General features: G+C 38.1%; 1 protein-coding gene and 1 long non-coding RNA gene across 3 annotated transcripts in view; one reads left to right on the top strand and one right to left on the bottom strand.

Moving 5' to 3' along the window:
* Positions 1-634: 634 nt before the first annotated feature.
* On the top strand, positions 635-1,920 carry LOC136837223 (uncharacterized). The gene is made up of 2 exons (XR_010852636.1): positions 635-749; positions 1,742-1,920. It is a non-coding gene; the product is annotated as an uncharacterized lncRNA (long non-coding RNA).
* Positions 1,921-3,084: 1,164 nt separating this feature from the next.
* Positions 3,085-26,513, bottom strand: part of LOC136837222 (uncharacterized) — a 29,528-nt gene continuing 6,099 nt past the window's right edge. Inside the window, exons 1-5 of one of the 2 annotated variants that reach the window (XM_067101905.1) lie at positions 14,350-14,627; positions 10,077-10,241; positions 5,051-5,281; positions 3,694-3,858; positions 3,085-3,274 (exon numbers count right to left, since the gene is read on the bottom strand). In XM_067101905.1, coding sequence (XP_066958006.1) covers positions 3,237-3,274; positions 3,694-3,858; positions 5,051-5,281; positions 10,077-10,241; positions 14,350-14,368 — 618 coding nt within the window. In that variant the 5' untranslated portion in view covers positions 14,369-14,627 and the 3' untranslated portion in view covers positions 3,085-3,236. Of the gene's footprint in view, positions 3,275-3,693; positions 3,859-5,050; positions 5,282-10,076; positions 10,242-14,349; positions 14,628-26,513 lie in introns of those variants that run through there. The other variant, XM_067101906.1, reaches the window with a different exon arrangement.

The following is a 26,513-nucleotide window of genomic DNA, read 5'->3' as shown; positions in this document are numbered from 1 at the left end:
CCACCAACAAACCTGGTGTGAAACAGACGGGGGCGGGGAGGGGAACCCGAGGGTCCGTCATCAATGCGTTCCTCCAGGGAGCACATGCATATGTTGGCGAAGGTGGACCCTGGGGTGAGCCCATAGCCATGCCCTCAGTTTGTCTAAACAACTTACCTTTAAAAACAAAGGCTATGTCCAGCATGTCGAAGTCTAAGAAGGTTTGAAAAGTAAAGTGTTTAAAATTTCTAAGAATTAGGTTCAGGAAATAGCTTATTAAGGATTTTTTTTTAATAATCTCAGCAACTAGAACATTTGTGAACAAGGATTCTACATTGAAACTGGTCATCACTAGATTGGAGTCTTGGATAAGAACTTTCTCTCAATTCGTAATTTTTTAAGGTATGGGTGTTAGTAGTGTAATGGGAAAATTATTCCTTTAAATATTATTGATTTGTTTAGGAATTGATTCATCCTCCTCCTCTAATATCTTTATACTGCTGTTGTGAGAGTGATTGGGACTGTAAAATGTTTTCATTTTTGTTGTGGACATCGAGTGCATAGAAGTGTAGCCAGTCCCTTGTTTTGTTTTTCTTTCGCTCTGAATGTGGGAGCGCTGTCCTGAATCTTTCGTCTGCATATTGGTAACACTAAAGAAACATGTAAGGGACGAGAACACTGTTGGTATGAAAAGGACGTCAAGCGGTCCACCCTTCATTTGGGCTATTTTACCAAATTATTAATACAAGTTATTATCTATCCCTTGCAAGGTAAGCTTTTAAAGTCATAATATTACCGTTAGTTCATTAGTTGGAACAGATCAGTAGGCTATCATGAAAGAACAGCAGCAGACGAAGATTTAAGTGCAGCGTTGTTGCATGCCCAGTCAAACGTGATTGCAACGCCTTAATGTGAAAATTTTCGTAGTCGTGAAATATTCTTCACATTCATTAGTTGTCATGATATTTTGCTGTGTTAGTTTGAGTTGTAACTTAGCGTTTGATAGGGTTGTAGAACGTTAGAAAAAGATAGTTGTAAGTATTTTGTTTATGTAAGGTTTTTGTAGATACCAGTGCCAAAGGGTGCCACAAAATGGCCGTCCGACAGGGTATCTTGGGTTTACCCCTACCTCCCTCATGGAAGTTTCCACTGCCGATCACGATCTAAGACTAGGCTATACAGTAATTTAAGAAGGCCTACCCTAGACTAATTCTGTTTGAATGAGGAATTATGACAATTTTTGTTACAAATAGCTTAGGCTATATATATAAAAGTTCATGAAAACTTAATTACATAGGACTTAGCCTATACCCTCATTAAACTAACCTAACTTGTGGCCTATTGTAACCTAGTCAAAAAATCAGCCATGTAAACTTGGCATAGGCTATCCTTAACGATTTCTGAAGAGGCCTAGCCTAGACTATATCCTGTTGAAAGGCACCTTAGCCTAGTTTTACCTCATTTTAGTTTTAAGTGTTTCTCAGAAATCTTTCAGGTAGTCTTATCCATTGGCATATGTTGTGTACAAACATTTAGTACTGTGTGGAGTAGGGTATGAAATGATTTACACCTTACTGTAAATTAATTGGTTCCAGGGCTGCTCCATTTTTGATACTTGTTGTGAAGGAAAAGCAGTTCCCATAGTGTGTAGTTCATATATTTTTTTTGAGATCTCTCAATAAAAAGAGTTATTTTTGTTGTTTTAAAATACTCACTTGTATTGTTTTCTTGAAATAAAATTAAATAAAAGGAATATTTCCAGGGACCTAGTTCAGGAGTCCTGAAGAGTATGTAAATTGGACCTAGTCCAGGAGTCCTGAAGAATATGTAAATTGGATCTAGTCCAGGAGTTCTGAAGACTATGTAAATTAACCAAGTCCGGGAGACTAGACCTGGGAGAAATTTGGCACGATGTAATGAGTAATAAAGAAACGAACTGAGTACCAGGGATTTTCTTCAATATCATCGTACCTTACCACTAAAAATGGAAATCAGCACTTCAATTGCCTCCCAGTGGGAAGACATCACCTGGCCTCATCAGTAATAAGACCCGTACACCCAAGGAATATCATGTAATAGCAGGTAGGGCAGGCCTACCCTAATTCCCAGGCAGCGTAAACGTCAGTAGTCTTCATCCCCACCGTGTCAACTATGACACAGTACCATTCTCCGACCCCTGTCTCCAGGCAAGAAGACTGACAGCAGTGCATCTAGATAGTAGTATTATTATTCTCTCTTATCTCATATATCTTAATGTCTTGGTGGGGGGAAGAATTCTCCCGTGACAGTAGTAAAAAGTTCAAGAATGGGTATGAGAAATTTCACCAATTTATAGTTCGGAGCATTATATGAAAACAGAACAGGGTTCATGGGTACCCCAGGTTTATGAATTTTTGTTAAACCATAAAGAGCCCCATGTGATTAAGGAGTTGGGAAAAGTTCCTGGTAGGTAGATTTGTCGATAACGTCATATTTTTGTAAGGGATAACATTGCGCTTTTTTTTTCTCAAGTAATTGTTCAAGTATACTGATCAATTCCCCATCTCTTTCTCAAAGGAGAGACCGGAAATTTAAGTACACTGTGGTGAAACACTTTGCCTTAGTATTGCTACCAGTGAAGATAGTCCTATCTTATGATGCTCACGCAGAACACTTGCTTGTCTTGGAAATGCAACAGCATCAGTACTTAAATCCGTAGTAAACTGTAATACATAAACTTGGCGACTCTGATCGTCGTTTCAGGGGAAAATGAAATACAAAGATGGAGCATGAAAACAGGACAATGCCAGCAAATAATATCATCCGAAATAATGATAACATTATTTCGGCATTTGAGATAATGAGGGTAATGTTGTTGATGTCATGTGAAACGTGCAAAATAACTGTAAATCATACCCTCTCAACGTATGGGGATAACGATGGCTTTTCTGTTATTCTTCAGACGTCTTTTTATTATTCAGTTACCTTCAAGCAGAACACAAGGTTTGAACGTTATGGTAACAATTTACAGCAATGATTATAAAAGTTTCCTAAAAGAAAAGCAAGACTTTATGGAAATGACACATTAGATTTTAACATTAGACTCAAGGAAAAGCAAACATCTACAAGAAATGAATATTTTATTTTCTTTTTACCTCTTCATCATTAAATCAGTCAGTTAAACTGCAGAAATTGCAGCTTGTTTATCAAATCTACTGAAAACTTAATCGTTTGGACGTGAGAAAGCCTGGGTCTGACACCCAGACGCTTGAATCCTCCTAAAAGGGTTCTTCGGGCGGAACTGGCATTAGAGGATCTGAAATTTAATGGGAAAACAAAAGAATATCATAAAGTATTTGACGGAAATTCTTTGCAACTAAATCTGAAAACTTCAGCAACGTGTGGGTAAGGTATTATAGTTACTGAAAGAAAGATCGCCGAAAAAAACTCACAATGTAACATTTTCGAAGTAATTGTTTTTTATATTGTTTTTCAGGGAACACCAGTTCCACTTCGGTTATCACTCATAGTTTTTAATATAATCTCATACTTTTATATCTTCTAAGATCTAAAACTGGAACAGTTGCTCGGTTCTCGTTTCTTCAGAAGATTGTTTCCCTCTAATTAACTTAACATATACTCGTACATTTCTGAAATTTACCTCTGCACATTCTACTTGTCATGTATAGCTGCTCTGATGATTATTATGAATGAAGGTTTTAATTTAATCCTTACTCATTTGATGTCCAAAGTGCTGAGTGTCAGATCTGAGAACTTCTTCAAATGCAGATTTCACTTTCTCTTGATGGCCGAAGAGAAAGTCAGAAATGTCATAGACAACCGGCCCATCATTCACGGTCTTTGTACCTTCCACACGTACGCCATTGATGGATATTTGTCCTGAAAGTTAGAGAGGTAAATAAAAAAAAAATAAAATAAAACGTGACTGATTATGGATCCTTCAAAAGTCTCCAGTTCAATGCAGACATCGTGGAGATCAGCTGAATTTCTGAAGATGGAATCTTTTAAATGCACTTTTTATCACACTGCTGTCCTCTTGGAGCGCTTATCCTATAAGGAACTAGTTTTTGGAAAAATATTACCGTTCTGTAAATTAGAGCATGTAAGGATACTCATTTTTATACTTCGATTTTGTGTCATCATGGAATGGCTAAAAGCAACTCAAGATTTATGTATGTATTGAGGAGAGGCCCAATGGCGCAATTTTTACCTCTAAAGATATTTATTTAATCCGTCGGTAGATTTGTAGTGCACAAACCAGCAACTGTTTTCAACCTCAGCTCCAACAGGAGTTGGACGATGCAAGGTCTCCTTGCTTAAATCAAGGAGTATAACCTTACACTACATGGGATAATGAACTTAATTAATGGCCGTTTATACACAACTGAGAAAGACTGAGTGAATGGACTGGAATGGAATGGAAAACAGAATTTAGGCCGAAGGCGGCGCGCTGGGACCTATGAGGTCATTCAGCGCTGAAAGGGAAATTGAAAGTAGAAAGGTTGAAAGGTGTAAAAAGAGGAAAACCTCGCAGTTGCACTATGAAGTAATTGATGTGAGAGGGTGGAAAGAAAGATATAAGAAAGACTATGAACGGAGGTACAGTAAAAGGAATGAAAGGGGTTGCAGCTAGGGGCCGAAGAAACGCTGCAAAGAACCGCATGAGGTGTACTGACGGCGCTAACCCCCCTATGGGGACAAGCGAGTGAAAAGAGACGGGGTTAGTGGTACTACCAAGGGGTTGCATTTAGTCAGTCAAGAACGCCTGTTGGAATGTTAGGAATGAAAATGAACCAGCACAAGAGCCTGGTTAGCCAAGGCAACTCTGTCTCGGAAGTAAATGGCTACACTTTTTAGACAAAAGATGATGATTGTTTATTTGTTATGAAGAGAATGATAACCAGTCTTGCCAGTGTTTCCCACTTGTATTTTTGTCAAGAAATATTTTCACTTCTGAGTTTACGTGACAATTTTACACATAAAGATGTTTTCCTAAAAATAAATCTTAATCTTGTCACAGTGCCAAATTAGTGGTCATTTTATTAATGAAACAGAATCCACATAATATTACCATCGTCGTCCTTCTTGAATTTGATTTCCTTCCCATTGAGATTAGTAACTAGCAGTCCATCAGGCGCAGCCATTTTAGGATCACTGGGAAGCACTGGTTCTTGTATCATGTAGTCAAGAAGGAACTCTGTGCGTAAGCTGGCATACTCGTCGCAATAGAGAGGGTGAGGGGCGTCAGCAGGCACTAGATTCAGCACGAGAAAGGATTCCGGTGAAAGCAGTGTCCCAACACCTGCAAAGGTAAACATCATCACACACAAAAGAGCTGCAAAAGGAATTTGTTCCGTTTAAGGTTCAACATACAAAACTTTCATTTTGGATTTTGTTTTTTTTCTCGTAAAATAAGGCCTATAGACTTTCAAGTATTGAACTGCAAGTCAGCCACACTGTCACTTTCAGGAACTATGTAATAAAGATAATTGTATTTAGAACTAACTAATATCGAACACTTGGAAAATAAAAAAAAATATGTAGCTCGCAAAGCAAGATTTGACCGTTTTGTCTGATATCATTAATATGTACCAAAAAAAAAAAAAAAATTAAAAAACACGATAGCAATCAAAAGTTGATCATTCTAAGATATTACAATCATATGGCTTGGACTTTTTCTTAAAAGTATACTAATAAGAATGAAATGCAAATGAATGAAAATACCTGACAATATTATTAGTAAATATATTTTTAAGTGCGCTCATCCTTCAAATGACAATAAAAAGAAAGAAAAAATGACTCATTAGAAAAATAGAGAAACTTTATTACGCAATAGACTCTACTGATGCAGCCATAATTTTTAATGAAACATATTTACAAGAGCGTCTTCTTCCGAAATATATATATAAAAAAATTCATTATTAATACAGGTTTTGTTAATAACTGAGGTAACTGAACTATTATTAACTGTCCTTATTTTCATAAGGACAAACAGTTTTTAATTTTACAATGTAAAAATTCGTCACCTCTAATCTACTATAATCATCATCCACAGTGTATAGAATACAAATTTTTGGATGCATTAAAGGGATGTATTTTAAAAAAGATCGAACTCATACTTGTTGTAATCAGTTATCGTAATCATACCGTTACAAATTTCTGTGAGTAGCCTACTCGTTCTTTAGTGAAGAGAGAAACCCGTGATCCACACATTGAATGCCACACACATACATCCTACATTCAGTCAAATGAATAATTATGTTTAAAAGGCTGTCAATTATGATTATCTTGGAAATTTTACATAATTTCAAGAGACTTCCAGAAATTCCTAAGTTGTGCTGGATGTTCTGAGAAGTGTATATACATATATACATACATACACACGCACACACACACACATATATATATATATACACAGTATATATACATATATATATATTATTATGTATATAATATATATATGTATGTATAAATATAAATATATGTATATATATATATATAAATATATATAAATATATATATATATATATATATATATATATATATATATATATATATATATATATATATATATATATATATATATGTATATAATATATAGTATATATATATATATATATATATATATATATATATATATATATATATATATATATATATATATATATATATATATATATATATATATATGAATGTCTTTTCCTGTAATACTACAGTGTAATATGAAAATAAGAAGGCCCATAAAAACCTATTTAAACGTTGAAACCATATATTTCGGGCACTTGTTTCTGTGCCCCTGTTCACTGGTAGAATATGGACAGGTGGAAAGTTACAATGGTATATATATACAAAAACATGAAGGTGTGGCCTTAGGCCTCCGATGTTATGGAGGTGGCGTTTGTTAAGAAGGAGGAGAATGACCAAATTCCTAGTGGTTTTGGCCTCATTAGCTCCCGTTTGGCGATGGATCTGGCGGTCGCGTTTCTTGGGTCATCTTCTTCAGGAGGGTTTGAGGATTAAGGTGTCGATGGCGTCCGATTTCCAATGTCCTCCTGACAGGTTCATATTGTTGGTTTGATTGATGATAGCAGATTCCAGCATCTTTCTTTTGTACGGACAGCTACTTTTGAAAACCAACTCCGCCCCACTCCAGTTAATGACATGCCCTGTATTTCTGATGGTTTCAACGTTTAAATAGTGTTTTATGGGCCTTCTTATATTCATATATATATATATATATATATATATATATATATATATATATATATATATATATATATATATATATATATATATATATATATATATATATATATATATATTTCTCACGAAGTGTTCCAAGTATCTGGTTATTACACTTACCAATCATAAAATTCAAAGCTTACCTCACTTACAGCCAGATACCTGAACTCTCATAAAACAAAACAAAAAAATACGACTGAATAGTCTAAAGGCAATAGTGATCCCTTAAAATGATTATCAACCATGCGAGGTATCAAAATATACTAAAGTTTGTCAAACCAATTGTGAGGTATTAATATATACTAAAGTTGATCAAAGGGCATCATTCCATTACTGAACACCTGTAACTTTTCCTCCTCGATTTGAGTCACTTCAACAAAAAACTGAAGGAACAAAACTATCTATCAGTCTGCTTTATTCACAAAGTTATTCCCACCACTGGTGGTCAAAAAATGAAACACTATTGTAAAACTTTAAATACAAAAGTTTATTTTTAATTCAAAATTAATAAATCAAAATTCACAATTTTACTTTGAAGAAAAATTACTATTACTTGGAAACACACACTTAATTAATTCCTGAATCAAATTATGAAACAAAATTAAATCACCAATATGTTAATATGTGAAACAAAATTAAGCAAGGAAAAGTTAAATCATTAAGAAATACTAAGATGTGAAAGAAAATAATTTGATAACACAATAAGAACATACCAACAAACAAAACTGAAAATGGTAAAATGTAATAAATCCCTTACAAAAGATAAATTGATTTAAACACCATAGTGAATCAATTGCAACAGCACTCACAAAAAATAAAAAACTTTGAATAAGACACTAAATCAAATAAAAACCATGGCTTTTAAATTTTTAAAATAATTGTACCTTACACAAACTTTCACAGTCTGCAACTGCTGTTCACAAAACACACCATAGGCGCCATTACCAATAAATACTAATTATCACTATGTTATTAGACCTCACAAAAAGATACCAAAAACGAAGTGACCGACAATAAAGTATTTTTACATTACTTAATAATTTCACTTTTTTGATGAGAGGGAGAGGGGGAACCAGCACAAAAGGTCTCCAGAATCAGAATGACAAATTCATTTTTCAGTCAAAAACCAAAGCCCCATAGTCACTAAATGAGGTTATCTTTACTGTCAAAAAGTTTCTTTACAAAAAAACAAAGACAGACAATACATGATCAGAGTTTAAATGATATAACTTCCACATGCTCTCCCTCCCTCTCTGAGGCAAAAGGATGATATGCAATACTGTGCAATACTGTCTTGACTAAGACAGAACGATACATTTTTAGAAGCACGCAAGACTATGGGAACATTCAACTCGTGACTTTAACAAGAAAATACTTGCTTGACCAAGCGCCCTTCTTTTATCTCGTCTGTTGGCGTGACTTGCTGTTTGAACAATAAGCAGATCTATACATGTTCAGGATGATGCAAGGCTATGCACCAGACGAACAACCGCGATTTCCCGGTCACATGAGGCTGAGTGACGTAATCTTCTCCCACTATGACGTTACTTCAAGATTCTAAATTACGCTATTATTTCTCGTGAAATCCAAACAGACACTTATAAACTGATGATACCTTAACAACTATTATTATTACATACATGCAATTACTCTGGTGTACAGAAAAAATACAACAATTATAACAACACTCTGGGAAAAATACACTATTAATATACTGTATATACACACACACACACACACACACACACACACATATATATATATATATATATATATATATATATATATATATATATATATATTGTGTGTGTGCTCTCTCTCTCTTTCTCTCTGTATCTGTATATATATATATATATATATATATATATATATATATATATATATATATGTATGTATATATAAAATAGATGGACTATAGATGACTGCAGATAAAGAAAAGCATCGGCTGTAACGAAGGTACTAGAAAGTTAAATGCTCTGTCCTATAACACAGAAGGGTGAACTACAAAATGCTATTGTATTGTTGGGAATGATATTACCATGCAAAGTTGACTACAAAATTGGCTAAGGCTGGATCAAAGGAAAGTGGCACGAGCCAGCTAATTATGATGCTCAAGCTAAGTGGTGCTTAAGTATCAAGCTGTTGCAGGGTCAGAGACAGCGTCTGAAAAAAAACAGCTATCGTTTGTTTTGATCATCCTGGAGTCATATTATGCTCAGAATCCTCAAGTCTGGGCATTTGTCATGTACTAAAAATCACTTATCACAAATTAACCACATCTAACAGTAAAACAATATCCAAGCAAATAACAAAAGTTTCTTTGTTTGCAGAGATATTATTGCTTGTGCCCTCTCTATTTCATTATATATTTTTACAATCACTGGCTGTTATTGCAAAGCTACGTTCTCTCTTTCTCTGACTTTATTCTTTATGCTCTTCATTCAACTTGACAAAGGTATTAAAGTACAAACGTAAGCACTGAGGAGGAACACCGTTCAAACGTTCGAAAGTCTTTGTTTCATCTATTGCATATTAATACAATTTATTGATATAATTGTGGATTTTTATTACAAAACAGTTTATCACGATATTGTGAATTTCCCAGCTAAGGTTCATTCTCTATGTCTCTCCTCGTTTTCTGCATTAAACATTAGCTCTGAATTTTATGAAAGCTTTTACATATCTTCTATTACGTTCCTGGAGTTTGGGGCTGAGTACAGCATGTTTAGAAATGCAATGGTTTATCCCTCTAGGTTATAAGCAATTCAAACTTAAATTCTCATATACAGCATATTTTACTTAAAATATAAAAAAAATCTAGTATTCAGTGGAAATCAGTATTTCCAAAAACTTACTTGTGTCTTCCCGCAGAAGTGCCAGGTGTTTCTGTTTGCGAAGAGCATGCTCCCAGATATTGTAAATGGAGACAGTGCCCAGTTCCACACCTCTGGGAATCTGTGGGACCGCCTGAGAATCCCCTTCCATAATCAGGATCAAGAGCACCAACCAGTGACCAAACCCTAATGGGAAAGAGTAACAGAATTATACACAAAATTAGAAATTCAAACAATGACAATGATCAAAATGATAATTTGTCAGGCTGGAGGGTTTGTGTCATAGGTAGATGCAATAATGATGAAATATATAGAAAAAGAAATATATCTTTTCCAAGATGTGACTGCTTCCTGTGTTTGCTCACTATTCAGTTCCTGTCGTCAACGCTTTGTGGACAATTAACGATTCGATGAAAACCCTTTCTTGTGGAAACGACACCACGTGCTATCTCATGCCATGCCTTTGTAACATGGCGCAATATTCGGTCCACATTGCATTTGAAAATTTGATCTGGAATCTTCCATGGCTTGACAGGAAAGAGACTGATATTAGGAACCAATCATTGTGTAGAAAATTATATGGGAATGAAGATTGTCTGTCGTCACTAGCTCCGCCCATACAGTGGTATATAAGCTTGGAGAAGAGACTTCCCAAGACAGAGATATAGACAGACAGAGACTGAGACAGCACTCAGAGGTTAGACAAAGCAAGGTTCCGATGGGAGTATCCCCTTCAGACGACCCTTACTCTTCTCCATAAAATCTTGTCCTGCCCGAAACAAAGAGAAGCAGCCAGCCCTTCCTGCTTGTGATGAGAAGTCCCTAAGCCCTCCATGTTCGAGACGAGGTGAAGCAGTGAGCCTACATACCAGTAATGAAGAAAAGTAGTCAGCCCTTCCTGCCTGTGACAACATGAAGTAGTCAGCCCTTCCTGCTTGTGTGGAGGAGTAGTCGCTAAGCCATTCCTGCCTGTGACAACATGAAGTAGTCAGCCCTTCCTGCTTGTGTGGAGGAGTAGTCGCTAAGCCCTTCCTGCCTGTGATAACATGAAGTAGTCAGCCCTTCCTGCTTGTGTGGAGGAGGAGTTGCTAAGCCCTTCCTGCCTGTGACAACATGAAGTAGTCAGCCCTTCCTGTTTGTGTGGAGGAGTAATCGCTAAGCCCTTCCTGCCTGTGACAACATGAAGCAGTCAGCCCTTCCTGCTTGTGTAGAGTAGTCGCTAAGCCCCACCTGCCTGTGACAACATGAAGTAGTCAGCCCTTCCTGCTTGTGTAGAGGAGTAGTTGCTAAGCCCTTCCTGCCTGTGACAACATGAAGTAGTCAGCCATTCCTGCCTGCAGCGAGGACGAGTCTTCAGCTCTTCCTGCCCTCCATTTGCACCATCTCCGAATTCTTGAAGAAATAGCATTTGCTGCCTCATCTAAAAGACACTTTTTGTGACGTCTACGAGCCCGTAGTCATCGTACCAGCAACATCTCTGCTGAATTCCCTGCCGCCCTCCTGTGACGTCTTCAAGCCTGAGGTCATCGTGCCAGCATCATCTCTTCAGCTGAAACCCCAGCCACGAGAGATAACTCACCAATTCCCTGTTTAAGTATTAAGATTGCTCTACCTTGCAACCTGTTCCCCCAACTATAACTGCTTAGATTTATTTTGTTTAGTGTTACGTTGAGTGAGAGCAAAGGGGAAACATTTCATTTTCTTTGTAAATAAGGTTGTGAATAAATTTGTTGTAGTGTTGTGAGAGTTTCTTTTTATATTCATTTCCCATATTTCGATTGCTGGTGTTGAAAACATTGTTGTTTAGAGTTTGAAACGACCTGGAACGGTTCTTGGATCGTGACAGTTTGCTGCATTTTCTAGTGATTGCTTCAGTTATAAATGATTTTTAAAATTTCCTTGATGTCTTCCCAATTTCCTTTGTCTACGAAAGTTTTGCTTGATTACTACTTTGATTTCATTACTTTTTGCCTTTTCCTTTGGTTGTGTTACCTGCGCTGACTGAATTGATTCACTCCTGAATGTTCACTCCTGTTGTGCTGCAATTTGTCATCTGATTAGCAAAGTTCCAGTTAACAGAACACTTTTTGTATTTTCCTTTTTCTTTATATGCAATATATCTTCTTTATATCGATCTCACCCCCTCAAGGATTTGGAAACTTTCCAGAACACTCGTTCGTTGTGCCACGTGTAAATACTGTATTTGTAACTCTTCAGTATTTACAACGATTATAACTTTTACCATGTAATTAAATCATTTCTATCTGTGTCTGCCTACTTCCCATAATTATCTATGACTGAGCCTCAGTTACCTTTTCTGAGCTGATGGTCATGTTTACTGAACCACGTGCTATCCATATGCTGGCATAAGTTTGGCATGAATTTGGAAGTGAATATCTGTGTTCTTTTATCCATCCCTCCTTCCTGAATTTTTTTTTTATGCAGTGGACATCTTGTAATAGAGTTCTTTCCATTGTCAGGCATCAATCTTCCCTTCAGTGCTTATCTTCAGTTTTGGACGCCATTTCCCGCCTCTGATATTTCTCTCGTTACTTGAAGCATCCAGCATCATAAGGAGATAAATGTTGAAAATAGCATTCAAAGTTTGCAGTATTCCAGCTCATGAAATTTCGTTACTGGAAAGGATGTAATTTTTGAACACTGTGTTCCTCCTCATTGTCTATGCTTTGTAGTGAAATCTTAAAATGGTAATATGTTAAAGGTAAAAGTATTGAATGAAAATAATAATTCTCTTTCACCTAGAACATCACTTTAACTCTTAACATAATAAAAACCAGTAAACATCACATTACCTTTCCCTAGGTGGTACACCATTATACACTTTACACAATGCTTGCACAAAATAATATTTCAGATCACCTTTTACCAAATTAATACACTCCTTGGGTGAGTTTTAATAAAATTTTTACCAATATTAGAGTACCCAGCAAACAGTAACTGAGAGAGAGAGAGTGAGACAGGCCCTATTGCCAAGAGCCCCTGATCCTAACTGACTCTTTCTCATACAGCACTCCTCTTTTAACTTCAAAGCCCTCCCAGAATACATGATACATAAAGTATACATACATTATACATACAGGTATACATGTGTGTATGGTATACATACACGGCTGGAACTAAGTCCCAGAAGGAAATATGCCAGGGCTCTTATCTCTATGATGGACATTTCCTGGGACACTCACACACCTGAATAAATAAAAGGGAGGTATTTTCGACCCAAAACTGGCCCGCTGTCAACATGTCAACTCCAACTCTCTTACTGTTCCTCATTCAATTACCCAGTTTACAAAAAAGAATAAGCACAGACACAGCTAATAAACATGGGTTAGACATACAGAACAAATACATAATAGGCAATTCGCTGATTGGCTGACAGCTCATCACGATAAGTCAAGAGGGCTCTTTGCCTTCCTCCAAGCGCGACTTACTGGACACACCACCTGTGTAAATAGTAGCGGGCAAACAATAAGAATCTCACCCTCTCTCTCCACAACACGCTAAGAATTCGTCGTTCATAACACTGTATACGTTTCCATATATTAAACAAATGGAAACAACATATCAAGACATTTTAAGATTACATGATACACAATTTATCTGTAAGAAAAGACATTTTAAAATTATATCATTACAACAACTGACGAGTCTGCAAGCAAAACATCAAAAATTTTCACAGAGACATATATAACACTTGTAGAATGGGTATATATAACACCTTATAATATATAATAATATATATATATATATATATATATATATATATATATATATATATATATATATATATATATATAGATATGTATATGTATATATAATGTGTTTGTGTGTGTATGTGTGTGTGTGTGTGTAGTTTAGCTTAGAGCAGAAGGACGCTGTAAGTCGAATTTTACTGGCAAGTTAATCTTGGACCTGTGTTTAAGCAAGTGTTCGAGTGGATACACCCACCAGACTCAACACAGGTGGGTACTAAAGAGGACCAAAACCAAAGGGGTTGATCCCTTTCCAAACCTGGATCAACAAGGTTTTACTCATCAGATTCTAACCAAGCAATCTAGGACGAGTTTGTTAACCTAGATTTTGGTCGGAAGGGAGGGGGATGGTACAAGTGTTAGGAAAAGCAGACATGTAAAAATTCGAAGCGTCAAAGGTACAGATGAAGGATGCCAGTTTTTATTACACAGACAACGTTCTCGGTAAATGTTTTGCGAAAAAACTGTATACGATAGTTAAACGTACTGAAATAGTTAGAACGAAATTCTAGAGTATACTCTACCAACAGCAGATGACAGCATTATAAAACCAATGCAGCAAGACGAAGCTAATGCAGGTTCCAAAAGATGTGCCTACAATACCTCAGCATGGAGAGTTTTAATACCAAGAAATAAATATCACATGAATGTATATTCTAGGTGCAACAAAGCCCAGAATTCATTCCTAGATGTAATTTTACAGGAATCAGAAGTCTGAGGTGACTTGGCAAGTGCCACGGCACTGTTATACGAAACCCTCACTGCCTGGACGCTTTCACTTTGGGATGATCACCTTCCCTCCAGCTGCACAGCTTTTGATCGTAGAACACCTGAGCTCGGCAATCGTTTTAACTTAATTACGGGTAGACACGTTCATGTGAATGTATGTATGTGCGTACACACGTGTGTATGTCTGTATATATATATATATATATATATATATATATATATATATATATATATATATATATATATATATATATATATACATAGTATATTAAAATATCCAAGAATGAAACAAAGAAAGCTAAACAAGGACTACGTATACTGAACCAAATTTAATCATATTCTAAATTCTTTCTTTCTTTTATGGGACCTGTTAAGAAATAATAAGTTGTTGGATTACGAAAAAATAAGAATAACACGTGTGTGTGTGTGTGTGTGTGTGTGTGTGTGTGTGTATATATATATATATATATATATATATATATATATATATATATATATATATATATATATATATATATATATATATATATATATATATATATTGTCATGGTCACTTTTCTACGTGACCACCAGATTCATAAACTATAAATAAAAATGGGACTGGAATGGACTGATGGACTGCAACAACCCAAGGAGGAGGGAGCAAAAGAAAATACTCGAAGTGTCTTAAACCTAATTTATTAACCTAAATTATTTACATTAATTACATTGAGTCCAGGTTTTGGAAAGCACAGAGACATAAATGGTCATTATCATAAATTACAAATAACAAATTCAAATAACTTTAAAGTTCAACTAAATGACCAACAATTAGCAGAAAAAAACTGACCTAAAATAAACACGTTAAACAGCAGCACTAAAATCAACAGCCATTTAAATATACACTTATTACCAATAATTTATTACCAATAATAATCAATAATAATACGAGCCTTACACTTGCTCATGACAAATTACAGTAACAATAACCAATAACAATATGAGCCATACACTTGCTCATCACAAAACAAAATACCATGAGCCATACTCTGCACCTCACTAATGAATAATCAGGTAATTAACAATCATACATCACAGTGAAATAAACAATGATTACCCAGAGCCATACACTGCTCCTCCAACATATCTAAATGAAATAAATATCATAAACAGGGTAATCATCCAGAACCCCAATCCACGATCCTTGAGGTCGACCATCGTACACTGCCGAGACATCACCAAAGACCATGACAGAGACGATGCGACAGCCACTTCACTGCCCCAGAAGGATATCTCCTCAAAACTGGTAACCATGGTTTGGTCACCACCTCGACCTCGGGAGCTGGGTTGACGTCCTCCTTGGCATCAGCAGGTGACCCACACCTGCCGTATCAAGACCATCACCAACAACTAGGTGATACTTCAAAAAGTGCTGCTGCTTGTTCTCGACTGCACCACAAGAACCTGTCGATCTGCCTTCCAAAACCTGACTGAGGAAGAAAAAGGAAGAGAGACGAACGTAACCTCGCCTCCTCACACAAAACAGGAGTGCAGGTTAACAAATGAAACAAGGCTGTTTCAATTTAACAACTGAAAAACCTAACAATATATATATATATATATATATATATATATATATATATATATATATATATGTGTGTGTGTGTGTGCATGTATGTACATATATATTTATATCAATCTATATATATTTATATATATTGTCTTTATATTTTATAAGTAGTTCCTTGTATCTTGTAAACGTTTTGGCAATTTTGCTCATCTATTCAATTTTTAAGTAAAAATGTTTTCCTGTTCATATATCTTCTTCAGTTGCAAATTTTCTCTTTTGTAAAATTTGTTCATCTCTTCATAGTTTCAAAATGCTACAGGGATATGCAGCAAAAAGTTTAAAATTGCTCTAGACACAGAATGTGATCAAACGTTTGTACCCACCACAACTTCACAAGAAGCATCAGCAGATCACAGTTTTGAGTTATACCAGACGACTGAAAATTCTTGAAATATATCTAGCATTTTGGGTCGCTCTGATGTGTGTGTGTGTGTGTGTATGTATGTATGTATATGTATATATATATATATATATATATATATATATATATATATATATATATATATATATATATATATATATATATATATATATATATCTTCATTGCCAGGGTCTATTTCAGTGTATATGATATACCTACTCTAGTTTTCCTTAGGAAGGCACCAAGACTGTGCCTCGCAGAGGCGCTCAGTCATCTTCCAAGTCTTCTCAAATCTTATCTCGGTTGCAGGTCTGTGATCCTTTACTGTTTCTGCATAACAACTATAACATCTTATTCTATGACTTTACTGTGGCTCTGAGAATGGTTTTACCAAGTAAATGGAATGGCTAAGAAAAAGATAAAAAAAAATTACAAAACATCTCTGACGGCATATATAAAATACATATATAAATATATATATATATATATATATATATATATATATATATATATATATATATATATATATATATATATATATGTATATATATGTGTGTGTGTGTGTTGCTGAGAGTGGAAGGCAATAAAACATTCCAACAAACAGTGATAAAGAAAGACAAGTTGACTTAAACTTAACACTACTAATCTGCCAAAGAAGCTTCAGAGTTTAGTCTATATCTCTTGATTCCAAACTCTGGTTTAGTTACTGTTACGTTGACTCGAGCTCTCCCTAATAACATGATTGATAACACTTGTGCCCGGTGAACATGTGTTAGTTGGTAACTTCATGAACTATTCAGTACACATAAAGAAGAGTTTGCATCCTTTTCTGAATTCTTTATACACAGTTATAAGACATGAGTTACCTACCATCCAAGGTAGTCTTACTGACATTGCTCACTTCTCTCTCTCTCTGTATCCAAAAATACAGTAAGAAATGTGCATGGTGGAGGGGAGGTAGACAGTCCAGATTGTTCTTTACATATAGTTTTCTGTGCCCTATGCCAGGCATAATCAAATATACCAGTAGGCCATATATAACTGCTAGAAAGATTTTGGAGATAAAATAATGAACTTCAAAGAAAATGTATCCATTAAACATTTTATTACATTATAAATTACAAACAGGACAGTTGGTAGTAGTGTCCTAGACAAAAAACAGAACATATTGTAACCAGTAACGTCTGAAAGTCTAAAATGGCTAATTACCTGTTATCTACATTTACTAGGATTTTTGCTTTGTGATTCTGAGATCAGTGAGAGGTCATTGTTTTCGTATTCTGTGATATGTTGCTGTATAAGTAGTGAAATATACATTATAAATTTACATATATAAGGGGTTTTAATCATACATATAAACCCACTAGCCACAGCTACTTAGAACCTTACTCCTCATACATTGTGTGGTAAATTGATGAATGTGGCAGTGTTTTAGGGTGATTTTACTGTGTTGAAGGTTAAGTGTATTCATCATAGAAGCAACTGAGATAGAAAGGATCATTGAATGTCAAAACAGATTTGCAGTTCTAGAAATCATATCTGAAGACGAGAAGACAAAGAATAAGGACTGATGTAACATCAAGAATTTAAATCAGTCTGCTGGAAAAGAAGTACTGTACTGCATTATTGAGTAACAAAATGGAAACCTTGGACTTCAGATGAAACTTGGGATACAATATACTGTATGTTACACAGAAGCAAAAGAAACCTGAACGCAAAGTAGAACATGCTATGTAGACCTACTCAACTCCAGATGGTGATGTTAAATGAAGATCAAGAAGAGATGAGAAATACTTGGATAAACAGGCTGAGGATGCTGACAGAACATCCAGGAGTGACATAGCTCACAGAATTAATTATAAAATATCCATGGTTGTAAAGAAAAAGATGAAAATATCAATTAAAAGAAGGGATGGGCCATCAATAACATGGGAATAAGAACAAGTAAGACACGAAGACAAAGATAACACTAGGGGGAACATTTCTGTGAGGTCATGAATCCGAGATATGAAGGAGATAATATGATATTCTGAAGGTATTAATGAAGGAATTCACAGTTTTTGGGGTGTAATCAATGAAAGTAACTTTTTAAAAATTAGGAAATGGTAAACACCTTGTTATGGTGGAATCATCAGAGATCATCTTAGCTGAAATTAAAATGACACCTCATACTAACAAGACGTTTGCAGTGTGGAATGAGGAAACAAAATCATTGCAAGGGTACCAAATAAAAGTGACCTGACTGAATGTGGTAACTATAGAAACACAGCACCAATTTCTGCTGCAATGAAAATATTCAGCATGCTTATTCTCAACAGGTTGGAGAAAGAAATTGATTAAAACCTTAGAGCTAGACAAGAGGGTTTAGGGAAGGCAGGAGTGGCACAAATCAAATATTGGTGTTAAAACACAATTTTCAGCAGTGCATGACATTTAAAAATCCCCCTCTGGTGCTTTTGTTTATTATGAGAAAACATTTTACTATCGAAGGTCTTCACTATGACATTCCTGTTAAATACGTAAAGCCAATTGAAATAAATCATGAACGAGGTAGATGAAAAGTTAACACTGATGGGGTCTTGTTAAATGAATTCGCAGTAAACAGTGGGGTGCTGATATACCTTACATTTATATTTATTTATGTTAGAACGAGAGAGTATAACTGGTTGTTATTAGTAATATAACAAGGTGCTTGTTTAAAGTACAGCAGTTTTATAAATATGTTGTTACATTTGGTTGGTGATCATTTACCAAAGAGCAGTTAACATTTACCTCTGGCTTCGTAAATACTTTTCTCAAGAGTCTGTATATAGCTATTGGAATAACAGGATTATTGTAACTTCGGCTGAAGACAAATAAAGAAGGATTAAGGACATCGGTATTATCTCTGATTATTCCACCAAGTACAATTGGAATTTAACAGTTGGTAGCAGAAACGTCTTCGAATCTCGGACCTGGTATACAAGTCAGAGATGACATCGAGATTAACAAGTGTTTTCTTGTGATTAATGGGTTCCGAAAGTTTTGTGAAAATTTTTGTGAAGTCTAAAACGCCAGAAAACATGGAGTAAAAAACACCCTTACCAAGGGGGTGGAGGGGTCAACCATCAGCTATGTTTAGAAGAACAAAGGAACTTGAACTTTTCCCGCCAAAAAGCTCCCCTAAGATGATATGCGGAGTGTAAGGTTCCTCATGTAGGAAGAAGACAACAAGAGGTATTACTTATATTACCAGTATTACTTCTTCTATTGAAAAGTTGACGCTGGTTGACGTAGGTTGACGCTTCAAAGAAAATTCTGAGTGAGAAGTTTTACTCCCAAGAAAATTTACGAGACCTCTAGTATGTGTGTATTTTTTCTTTTTAATTTTTAAGTTAATATTTTTCAAATTTAAACATTTCGAAAATTTAAGCTGAAGGTTACCCTGAAAATCCCTCTGGTGTTTAAGAAAAATTAAATTAAAATGGATGTTATGCAAGGTTTGTACAGAGAAAGAATGGACTTGAACAAAGAGATTTGTGAACTTGAAAAATTTGGAAACTCAGAAAACCATTATATGGATTGGATGATGCCAGTAGAAAATTTTGGCTGAAAGTTCAGCAGATTTTCAAGGAAGAAGGTCTGAAGACCGTGAGTGGAGATGAGGCATACTACTATCAGCAGAGTGAAGGAAATCTGATTGGTATGATACTTACTCATGTAGATGATTTTTCGATAGCTGGTACAAAAGGATTTGTAAAGAAAGTAACAGACTTGTGTAAAGAAAAATTACAAGTTTCAAAAATAGAAAAGAATAAATTTCGGTTCACAGGGATAGATATCATCAAAACAGAAACTGGAATAACAATCTCAATGGATGATTATGCGAGGAGTCTTGAGAAAGTGGAAGATATCAGGAAAGGAAAAGCTAGTGAACTTTTGACTAGTCAGGAACTGAAAGTATTTCGCAAGTATGTAGGAAGGAAAGTTTAGCTGGTTAGCAGCCAATACAAGACCTGAACTTTCTATCACAGCATTGCAGATGTCCAAGAAAAAATAGTAGTGCTACGTTGAAAGATCTTAAAAGGTAAATTTTGTGATTGATAAGATAAATGAGAGACCAAATAAAGTAGAATTTACAAGAGTTGATAAAAAGAATACTTGAAGATATATGGATTTACAGATGCTTCCTTTAATACACATGAGAGAAGCATAAAGTGGCAATCTGATTTTACTAGGAAGTAAGAGAAATGGACGTGTGGTCCCTATTTACTGGAAGTCAAAGACTATCCAGAAGGTATGTCATTCTGCAAAGGCGGCTGAAACCAGAAGTATGACTAAGATTATTGATAACAGTCAGTTTTTTGAGTCAGATTGAACAGTTATTATTTGGTCAGTATGGAAAGAAAATTCCAATCAAATTGTTCACAGATTCAATACCCATGCTAGAATCTGCTGGGAGTACCAAGCAGGTTGAGGAACGGCTTCTCAGGAACAGCATACAGGAGATGAAGGACATGTTGACTGAGGGCTGTATTGAGTCTTACAGTTGGCTGGATGGAGAGAAAGACATGATTGCAGATGTTCTTACAAAAGAATGCAAATGGAATGAAGATCTTGAAATGATAATGCAAGAAAATAAATTTAAGTTTGCAAGTAACGAGGATAATCTTGTGAAATACAAAGATGGAGAGATCATGTTAATTAACAAGACTGAAAAGCAGGGAAAGAAGTAGTAACACTTTTACTGCTTAGATCATACCTGCATTAGCTATTCAGAATTGGTTTTGCCTGATGTCTGGTGCAGTACAAAATTATGTAATAATGTCATAACATGTCTTTGTGAAGTATCTTATGTTATGCCTGTTTGAGTACCAGACTTTGCTTTTAAATATTTTAATTTGTAGAGGGAAAATAGTTTTTTTTTTTTTTTCTTAAATAGAGCACTATTTAGTAAGAATGTAAATTTTATATACAAGAGGAAAATATTGATTTTTTTTTTCTAGTGTATTTTTTTTTCTTAAATAGAGCATTTATTCAGATTTTGGATAAGAATGTTTAAATACATATATGTTGTTATATTGTCTGATCATTTACAAGAGTTATTTTGTTAAAAACTTTTCTCAAGAGTCTGTATATAGCTATTGAATTTTTTCGGCTGAAGACAAATAAAGAAGGATTATGATTTTTGTACAATTGGGATTTAAAAAAAAAAAATCTGCCCTTCCCGTTGATTTCACATTGGATAAAAAAGTTGTCTGAAGTGGAAGAGGTTTAGATTGGAGTACAGATGGAAAGTTGACAGATTTATATTTATTTATGTTGAATCATAGGCTACTGCTATTGAGATGCACTCAAAATGAATTAAAATATAACAGGATGACCTATGCAAATAACAGAGTAAGAAATGATTTGTTACATTAATCACAAAAGATACAGCAGTTTTATAAATATGTTATTACCTTTTATTCCATGTCCGAATATTGTTGTATTTTTATAACACACCTGACTCAGCGGGGAATAATAAAGGATCAGTCGCTTTTGTTTTATTGTCAAGCATTTCTCTTGAACCTCACACTGGTGACCCCAGGTCAGAGACATTAATGGACTAACTACGGCCGCACCCTACCATCAGAAAGCCTTTAGCGGACTAATTACGGCGTAAAGCTTAGGCCTCTGATAGCACCCTCCCTGGTGGAAACCGTGCCATTAACAGACTAAATATAGTGTACCCAAAAGGGCACGTTTTGGCACTTCGTTCGATCTCTCGAACAAATCAGCACCATTAATGAACTCAAAACGGCGCATTTTCCAGCATTTTGGTGCAAGACAAGTGAAGATGTCAGAAGCAGAACCTCAATGAGAACCCGTGAGCATCGTCTGTGTGCTTCTCTCACCAACAAAGCCAGACAGTCAAACTTCTCCCGTTCTCGTGGCAAAACACGGCATCATGGTTCCGGTGCGCAGACGCGCACTTTCCCATGGCGTGCATCTTAGACGATGCTACCAAATCAGACATAGTCATGACAGCGCTCTGGAAGAAGTGTTCAACAGAATCTCCCCCGGCTGGACACGCAACCGGACAAAGTCACATACGTGGACTTAAAAAACAAACTGCTGAATTTTTACTCCATGCCTGTGTCTGAGAGAGTGCAGCATGCATTCGACCTGTTATCCCAGCCCCTCGGAGATGCATCACCCAGGGAAGCCTGGGACCAGCTGCAGGGGTTGATAACACTCCCAGGCTGCGATGAGAATGGGAAGAAAACGGACTATAGACCTAACAAAAGCAATTTTCCTTCGGCACCAGATAAGGGATACAGAGAACCTAGACATGGATGCCTTAGTCGACGACATCCAGAAACTATACGAGGCTACCAAGGCCTCGACACACGCCACCGCCCTCGCAGCCGCCGCCCTGGGAGCCTGCAACCTGTCGGAGGAAGACAGCGATGACGACAGAGACATCAATGCCATCTATAAGAAGAGACTGCCACTCAGAGAGCACAGGACATGGTCAAACCCGACGAGGTGCTTCTACCATAGAAAGTTCGGGACCAACGCCAGAACCTGCAGGCCTCCCTGTTCTTTCACAAAAAATGACAAAGGCCACAAGTAACAACTGTGGCCGCAAAATCCAACTCCCCCTGCCCAGCAGGCTTTTTCATCACAGACGAAATCTCCAAAAGTCGGCTGCTGGTAGATACGGGCAATGCAGTCGGTCTTCCCGCCATCCAGGAAGGTTTAGAAAAAATCCCTGACTCAATACCCATCCTCATAACAGCAAATGGAACTCCCATCCACACATATGGCACGACGACCTGGGCTATCTCAATCCTGGGGTGCAGATACCACTGGCCTTTCGTTGCAGTGGTGTTAAGTTCCCTCTGCTGGGTGTGAATTTCCTAGGGCACCACAGACTCCTAGTCGATGTTGCCAGACAACGCCTCCTCGACACAGGAACATGCCACTCCCATCAGCTCTCCACCGGACCTGGAATGCCCACCATCTGCTCTGCAGCCCCCCAACAGCTACGCATCCTTCCTACAGGAGTTCCCGGATGTATTCAAACCAGAACTGCGCCAGTCACCTGGGGCTTCGGCAAAGCATGGCATCTTCCACCTCATCACCACAACGGGCCCACCAACCCATACCAAGTTCCAATGATTGTCCCCCCCAGAAGTTACAAGACACCAAACGAGCCTTCTCAGAAATGGAACGCATGGGCGTCTGTAAAAAGGCATCAAGCCCATGGGCGTCTCCCCTCCACATGCTAAAGAAATTCAATGGTTCACGGAGGCTCTGCGGGAGCTATCGGCGCCTGAATTTGGTAACAACACCAGACCACTACCCCCTCCCTAATATGCAGGATCTGACGGGCGTCGTCCACGGAGCCAAAATTTTCTCCAAGATGGACCTATTGAAGTCATACTTCCAAGTCCCTGTACATCCCAACAACGTCCCAAAAACCGCCATCATCACACCTTTTGGGAGCTACACATTTTCCTATTCCACTTCTGGTCTCAGGAACGCAGGTGCCACATTCCAGCGCCTGATGGACACTATCTTGGGAGATCCTCCTTTCTGCATCTGCTACGTCAACGACATCCTTATTTTCTCCAGGTTCCCAGAGGAACACCTTCACCACGTCTGCGCCGTCATGAAATGCCTGCAGAACAGCGGTCAGGTTCAATAAGTGCATTTTCGGGAAAGAAAAAGTAGACTTCCTTGGCTACGAGATTTCCCCAGCAAGAGTGTGCCCCACGGCCTCTAAAGTAAAAGCTATAGAAAATTTTCCGGAACCACAAACCATCAAGGCCCTTCAGGAGTTTCTCGGGATGATAAACTACTATCGGCGCTTCATCCCAGATATCGCCCGCATCATGTACCCCCTGATGTCAATCCTGAAGGGGAAACCAAAAACACTAACATGGGAAGCTCCGCAGCAGCAGGCATTCATTCAAACGAAAAGGGCACTCTCCAGTGCCACCACCTCAACTCACCACAACCCCGCCGCTGCCCTCAGGTTGGCAATGGATGCCAGCAACATCACATGCGGTACAGTACTCGAGCAGCTGTTGAATGGCACACCCTAGCCCTTGGCTTTCTTCAGCCGCAAGTTTTTGCCACCTGAGACCCGCTACAGCGCCTTCGACAGAGAGCTGCTGGCTATCTACCAGGCTGTGAGGCACTTCAAGTACCTGCTGGAGGGAACCGAATTCACAATCCTAACAAACCACAAACCCTTGGTTCACACATTTGCAAAGCAGGGGAATGCGTGGCCTGCAAGGCACCAGCGGCACCTGACCACCACCTCCGAATTCAGTTGCACCATCAACTATGTTCCTGGCAAGAAAAACCCAGTGGCTGATGCTCTGTCAAGAGTAGAAATCAATTCCCTTCACCTCGGCATCAACTATGAAGACCTCGTGAGAGAACAAGCAGTGGACCCAGAGATAGCCGACCACAGGACAGCAGTGATGGCTCTCAAATGGGAAGACGTGCCCTTAGCAACCTAGGACACAACTCTCCTCTGCGACACCAGCACAGGCCGCCCACGCCCCCTGGTGCCCGCCTCGAGGAGAAAGCAAGTGTTCAACATAGTCCATGGTCTCTCCCATCCATTTTTGCCACAAAGGCGTGCCTCATGACTGACAAGTTCGTCTGGCACGGCATCAACCAGGACGTCCACCACTGGGCAAGGAGCTGCATTCCGTGCCAAATGAGCAAAATATCCTGGCACACAGAGTCCGGGATCAGCGATTTTCCCCAGCCTCATTGGGGGTTCGGTGACATCCACATCAACGTCGTCAGGCTCCTTCTGCAGTCGGGGAGAGCCAGATATCTCCTGACTGTCACAGACCGCTCCATTTGCTGGTCTGAAGCAACCCCCATGGATGAAGCATCAACAACATCATATGCAGAGGCCCTCCTCTCCAGTTGGATAAGCCACTTCAGAGTGCCAGACAGCATCACTACGGACAGGGGTCCTGCCTTCCTGTCAGAGCTCTGGGTCTCTTTGGCATGCCTGATGGGTACAACTCTACACAGCACAACAGCATACAACCCCACAGTGAACGGCATGGTCGAGAGAGCGCACCGCCCTCTTAAAGCAGCTCTCATGGCACGCTGCATGGACGAGAGGTGGAAGGAACAGCTGCCCTGGGTCCTGCTGGATCTCCGCACCACACTGAAAGCAAATGGCGATACCTTCCCTGCTAAGAAAGTCTATGGGGAAACACTGGCTGTCTCCGGGGAATTCTTCCCGCCGTCGGCCGACACCCCCCTCCCGACACAGAAGTTTGCGCCCTGCCACAAGACCTTCACTGGCAGAACCATCACCTACAGCCCACCTGCCTTACACTCCTGCGCCTACGTCTTTGTCAGGGTGGACGCCCGCCGGCCACCCTTAACCAGGCCCTACAGAGTGCCCCACCGAGTCATCAGGCAAGCTAGCAAAGCATTCCTCTTCGACTTCCACGGGCGGGAGGACTGGATCACCATCGTTCTGGCTAAAACCCGCATTCCTGTTGGACAGCGAAGTACGTGAAGAAGGCAGGCGCACCAGGGTCCCCCCTCAATACCTGCCTGTAGACGCACCCGCTTCCCCACTAAGGCAGGGCCCATGGCGACCCAGGAAACTCATCCAGCCAACCCCAGGTGTCAGCTCCACCCCAGGCCCACAGTTCTCCAGAAGCAGGGGCCCACTCCGACTGCCCTAGTCCTCTGTGATTAATGTTATTTCATCCAATAATTGCTCCTCTAATTATTGTCGGGGGGGGGGGGGGGGCAGTATTTGTAAGGGCGACAAATCGCGCCTCCCCTTTCTTGTACTTCTCCCTTCAGATGTACATTAATCACATCATGTATATTACCTGTCATTATTTCAGATTTTTTATGTACCTCATCCTATGCATCACTGTATGGCCTTTCCGCCGATATGTATATCTACCTTTTATATGCCATGTAACGAATATATACATATTTTTATGCTTGTCAGAAAACACAAA

This window comes from Macrobrachium rosenbergii, chromosome 58 (assembly GCF_040412425.1).
Source record: "Macrobrachium rosenbergii isolate ZJJX-2024 chromosome 58, ASM4041242v1, whole genome shotgun sequence".
In the NCBI taxonomy this organism is placed as follows: domain Eukaryota; kingdom Metazoa; phylum Arthropoda; class Malacostraca; order Decapoda; family Palaemonidae; genus Macrobrachium; species Macrobrachium rosenbergii.
Note: the sequence above shows the minus strand (reverse complement) of the source record. Positions and strands in the feature narration are given on the sequence as shown.